At 50.1% G+C, this 6,000-nt stretch overlaps 1 protein-coding gene across 1 annotated transcript in view; it reads right to left on the bottom strand.

Annotated features, from left to right (window-relative positions):
• LOC106576598 (plexin-B2) overlaps positions 1 to 6,000 on the bottom strand; it is a 198,623-nt gene that overhangs the window by 55,802 nt on the left and 136,821 nt on the right. Inside the window, exons 10-13 of the mRNA XM_045722352.1 lie at positions 5,673 to 5,829; positions 5,471 to 5,582; positions 3,047 to 3,158; positions 2,289 to 2,390 (exon numbers count right to left, since the gene is read on the bottom strand). Coding sequence (XP_045578308.1) covers positions 2,289 to 2,390; positions 3,047 to 3,158; positions 5,471 to 5,582; positions 5,673 to 5,829 — 483 coding nt within the window. The remainder of the gene's footprint in view (positions 1 to 2,288; positions 2,391 to 3,046; positions 3,159 to 5,470; positions 5,583 to 5,672; positions 5,830 to 6,000) is intronic.

Below are 6,000 nucleotides of genomic sequence, written 5' to 3'. Positions count from 1 at the left end.
ACACACAGGACAGAGAGACACACACAGGACAGAGACACACACAGGACAGAGAGACACACAGGACAGAGAGACACACAGGACAGAGAGACACACACAGGACAGAGACACACACAGGACAGAGACACACAGGACAGAGACACACACAGGACAGAGAGACACACAGGACAGAGAGAGACACACAGGACAGAGACACACACAGGACAGAGAGACACACACAGGACAGAGAGAGACACACACAGGACAGAGAGAGACACACACAGGACAGAGAGAGACACACACAGGACAGAGAGAGACACACACAGGACAGAGAGAGACACACACAGGACAGAGAGAGACACACAGGACAGAGAGAGACACACACAGGACAGAGAGACACACACAGGACAGAGAGACACACACAGGACAGAGAGAGACACACACAGGACAGAGAGAGACACACACAGGACAGAGAGACACACACAGGACAGAGAGACACACACAGGACAGAGAGAGACACACACAGGACAGAGAGAGACACACACAGGACAGAGAGACACACAGGACAGAGAGACACACACAGGACAGAGACACACAGGACAGAGACACACACAGGACAGAGAGACACACAGGACAGAGAGACACACAGGACAGAGAGACACACACAGGACAGAGACACACACAGGACAGAGACACACAGGACAGAGACACACACAGGACAGAGAGACACACAGGACAGAGAGACACACACAGGACAGAGAGAGACACACAGGACAGAGAGACACACACAGGACAGAGAGACACACACAGGACAGAGAGAGACACACACAGGACAGAGAGAGACACACACAGGACAGAGAGAGCACACACAGGACAGAGAGAGACACACACAGGACAGAGAGACACACACAGGACAGAGAGGACACACACAGGACAGAGAGAGACACACACAGGACAGAGAGAGACACACACAGGACAGAGAGACACACACAGGACAGAGAGAGACACAACACACACAGGACAGAGAGACACACACACAGGACAGAGAGAGACACACACACACAGAGAGACACACACAGGACAGAGAGACACACAGAGAGAGACACACAGGACAGAGAGACACACACAGGACAGAGAGAGACACACACAGGACAGAGAGAGACACACAGGACAGAGAGAGACACACAGGACAGAGAGACACACACAGGACAGAGAGAGACACACACACACAGGACAGAGAGAGACACACACAGGACAGAGACACACAGAGAGAGACACACAGGACAGAGAGACACACACAGGACAGAGAGAGACACACACAGGACAGAGAGAGACACACACAGGACAGAGAGAGACACACACAGGACAGAGAGAGACACACACAGGGACAGAGAGACACACACAGGACAGAGAGACACACACAGGACAGAGAGACACACACACAGGACAGAGAGACACACACACAGGACAGAGAGACACACACAGGACAGAGACACACAGGACAGGCAGAGAAACACAGGACAGGCAGAGAAACACACAGGACAAGAGAGCATGTATATTAGAATGAGTAGAAGTCAGTCAGGCTGTCAGGCAAAACCACAACGAACCATATTAGATAACCAGTACTGTACATGATCTAATAGTGAATGAGTAAGACAAGCGGATGTACTCTCATTAGAGGAACAGCCAAGTTAATATTCAATGATAGACCATGACTAAATAGGTGTCTGAAATGTCATCCTATTCCCTACAGTGAACCCAACATGGCACCCTACTCCCTACAGTGAACCCAACATGGCACCCTATTCCCTACAGTGAACCCAACATGGCACCCTATTCCCTACAGTGAACCCAACATGGCACCCTATTCCCTACAGTGAACCCAACCTGGCACCCTATTCCCTACAGTGAACCCAACATGGCACCCTATTCCCTACAGTGAACCCAACATGGCACCCTATTCCCTACAGTGAACCCAACATGGCACCCTATTCCCTACAGTGAACCCAACATGGCACCCTATTCCCTACAGTGAACCCAACATGGCACCCTATTCCCTACAGTGAACCCAACCTGGCACCCTATTCCCTACAGTGAACCCAACATGGCACCCTATTCCCTACAGTGAACCCAACATGGCACCCTATTCCCTACAGTGAACCCAACATGGCACCCTATTCCCTACAGTGAACCCAACCTGGCACCCTATTCCCTACAGTGAACCCAACATGGCACCCTATTCCCTAAGTAGTGCACTGTATAGGTAATATGGTGTAATTTGGGACGCAACCTAAGAGCGGTGTCTATCTCACCTTGTAAATGTCCAGGTTCTTCCCTTGGAAGCTGATGGGGATGGGGTGGCCTACAGGGATGAGATGAGGGTCTGGGTTCTCAAACTGAGGACAGCTATCAGCCTGGAGAGAGAACAGAAGGTAGCTGGTTTAATCACAGACAGACATACAGGCAGGCAGGCAGGCAGACATACAGGCAGGCAGGCAGGCATACAGGCAGACAGACATATAGGCAGACAGACATACATATAGGCATACAGGCAGACAGACATACAAGGCAGACAGACATACAGGCAGACAGACATACAGGCAGACAGACATACAGGCAGACAGACATACAGGCAGACAGACATACAGGCAGACAGACATACAGGCAGACAGACATACAGGCAGACAGACATACAGGCAGACAGGCAGACATACAGGCAGGCAGGCATACAGGCATACAGGCAGACAGGCATACAGGCAGACAGGCATACAGGCAGACAGGCAGACAGGCAGACAGGCAGACATGCAGACAGACCAGCAGATAGGCGGAGCTTGCCAGTTGCCACCTATAAGGCAGAAAGTCGGTAACAGATACAAGCTGGCTCAGAGACAATAGCTCTATATCAATTCATCTTCCTTCACTTCCTCACATCCTCTCTTCTGGCCTGCTTCTCAAAAAGTATTGGACCTTCTTCTTAAGGAGGCGGGGAGAGAGGACACAAGGAATTGTGGGTTGACAAAAGGAGATTGAGCCAAACTGTCTAGTTGACTGAGACAGGGCTTCTTCCTACTTGTTGGGCTTTGATGATGTGAACTCCGTCTACAGAGTCATCTCTGTCACTGCAGGTGTGGTCCTGGGCATTCCACTGGCACTGCCACTCACTGGTCACACATGCTATACACCTGGGGACAATCAACCAACAGGAGGAAGAGTTAAGGAATCAGAGTTTATATAGCCAATGAGCACAGAAATCCTCAAAGGTGTTCAGTGTAAAATGACTGAACAGAGCACTGAGATTAACTGTCAGAAAAGCATCATTAACGGGTAGTCTCCATAAAGCAGTGGTCACCTACGGGTCGATCTTCAAGGTATTCCTAGTCGACCACCAAACATTTCTGGAAAACTAACGATAAAGCCTTGCACTCCTATTTTATTAACATTACACATGATTCAGAAGTCCTGCGCGCCGGGTTGGCAAAGTGTTCCAACCATTTCATTTGTCTGAAGGGAGAAACTCCACGACCAGAGAACCACCGTCAAAGAATACAGCAAACAGCTGCTGTTTTTATGACTGAGTTCATGTTTAAGTTTTTATCCAGTACTGTCAACAGTACTGTACCTGTTGTTTTATTATCAGCAGCTCGTCAGGTCTATTGTAATATCCAGGAATATTTCACTTCTCTGGTCATAGGAACAACATGAAATGGAGCATGAGGCAGAAATAATGTGATGCGACTCAAGTTCGGCCATCAGGTGGAAGACGGTGTCCCCTCTCTCTGGTCAGTCTCCCCGGAGGAAAGGAGAAAGCAGGGACTATGAGAGGTGTCCCCTCTCTCTGGTCAGTCTCCCCGGAGGAAAGGAGAAAGCAGGGACTATGAGAGGTGTCCTCTCTCTGGTCAGTCTCCCCGGAGGAAAGGAGAAAGCAGGGACTATGAGAGGTGTCCTCTCTCTCTGGTCAGTCTCCCCGGAGGAAAGGAGAAAGCAGGGACTATGAGAGGTGTCCTCTCTCTCTGGTCAGTCTCCCCGGAGGAAAGGAGAAAGCAGGGACTATGAGAGGTGTCCTCTCTCTGGTCAGTCTCACCGGAGGAAAGGAGAAAGCAGGGACTATGAGAGGTGTCCTCTCTCTCTGGTCAGTCTCCCCGGAGGAAAGGAGAAAGCAGGGACTATGAGAGGTGTCCCCTCTCTCTGGTCAGTCTCACCGGAGGAAAGGAGAAAGCAGGGACTATGAGAGGTGTCCTCTCTCTGGTCAGTCTCCCCGGAGGAAAGGAGAAAGCAGGGACTATGAGAGGTGTCCCCTCTCTCTGGTCAGTCTCCCCGGAGGAAAGGAGAAAGCAGGGACTATGAGAGGTGTCCTCTCTCTGGTCAGTCTCACCGGAGGAAAGGAGAAAGCAGGGACTATGAGAGGTGTCCTCTCTCTGGTCAGTCTCCCCGGAGGAAAGGAGAAAGCAGGGACTATGAGAGGTGTCCCCTCTCTCTGGTCAGTCTCACCGGAGGAAAGGAGAAAGCAGGGACTATGAGAGGTGTCCCCTCTCTCTGGTCAGTCTCCCCGGAGGAAAGGAGAAAGCAGGGACTATGAGAGGTGTCCTCTCTCTCTGGTCAGTCTCCCCGGAGGAAAGGAGAAAGCAGGGACTATGAGAGGTGTCCTCTCTCTCTGGTCAGTCTCACCGGAGGAAAGGGAGAAAGCTGGGACTATGAGAGGTGTCCTCTCTCTGGTCAGTCTCCCCGGAGGAAAGGAGAAAGCAGGGACTATGAGAGGTGTCCCCTCTCTCTGGTCAGTCTCCCCGGAGGAAAGGAGAAAGCAGGGACTATGAGAGGTGTCCCCTCTCTCTGGTCAGTCTCACCGGAGGAAAGGAGAAAGCAGGGACTATGAGAGGTGTCCTCTCTCTGGTCAGTCTCACCGGAGGAAATGAGAAAGCAGGGACTATGAGAGGTGTCCTCTCTCTGGTCAGTCTCCCCGGAGGAAAGGAGAAAGCAGGGACTATGAGAGGTGTCCCCTCTCTCTGGTCAGTCTCCCCGGAGGAAAGGAGAAAGCAGGGACTATGAGAGTTGTCCCCTCTCTCTGGTCAGTCTCCCCGGAGGAAAGGAGCCAGCAGGGACTATGAGAGGTGGACTCTCTGCTGCGCTCTCCCTCCGCTGAGACTAACCATCAGTCCAGTAAAATAAACAAGATCATTATTTCAATTTATGCTCAGCTATGCCTCGCAAATGATACAACTGATCTATTTTGTTATCAAAGCTCGAATTTTGAAATAGAATATGGTTTGAGAGGAACAATATTGTCAGGAAGGCATAAAGACAATATGTTGTGATAATGTATTAGGCCTACTGCACAAACCTAATTCCTACACAACAGTTTTATTAGGTTACTGTTGCATAGGCTTACATTATTAAGTCCTGTTTTTAAAGAATAACTGAGTGGTAGATTTCAGCCTGGAAAGTGATCTTGCCTCAGAAAAGGTTGGTGACCATAAAGGGTTTAACTGGCACCACTTACGGCGTGTTCTCTGACTTCCTGACGGTGGCGGCACAGTTGTAGAACTTGTATTCACTGGACGTCACCTCGATGCCATCGTTCACCAGGATCTTTACCTGCATCGTCACAAAGTCTGAACACAAAACGACAGAATATCACAGTTACCACAGTCCATTGTTCTGAGAGGAAATGTTAGCCTGGACCAGTATTCAGGAGGACTCACCCTGCTTGTCAGGTGTAGAGGGGATGTTCACAGGGTCAGGGAGGGCACAGGTGACCTTCTGGTCCATCACCACAGCTTCACTAGTGTTTGAACCAAACCTGCACTCGATAATGTCAGAAGGGCCGATCTTGGGGAGGGAGGGGATGTCGATTACAACCTGGACAGGAGAAAAACAGAGAGCTCTTTGAGGAGTGAGAGAGAGAGAGACAAGACCGAGAGCGAGAGAGAAACAAGAGAATAAACTTCCTCTTGAATACAAAGAAGTCCATTGAGGAAATGCAGTTATTTTTCAAGTCACAGGAACAGTTATGTGGTTATGTGACAAAAA

Source organism: Salmo salar, chromosome ssa07 (assembly GCF_905237065.1).
Source record: "Salmo salar chromosome ssa07, Ssal_v3.1, whole genome shotgun sequence".
NCBI classification, from domain to species: Eukaryota; Metazoa; Chordata; class Actinopteri; order Salmoniformes; family Salmonidae; genus Salmo; species Salmo salar.
This window is presented reverse-complemented; position numbering and strand designations above follow the sequence as displayed.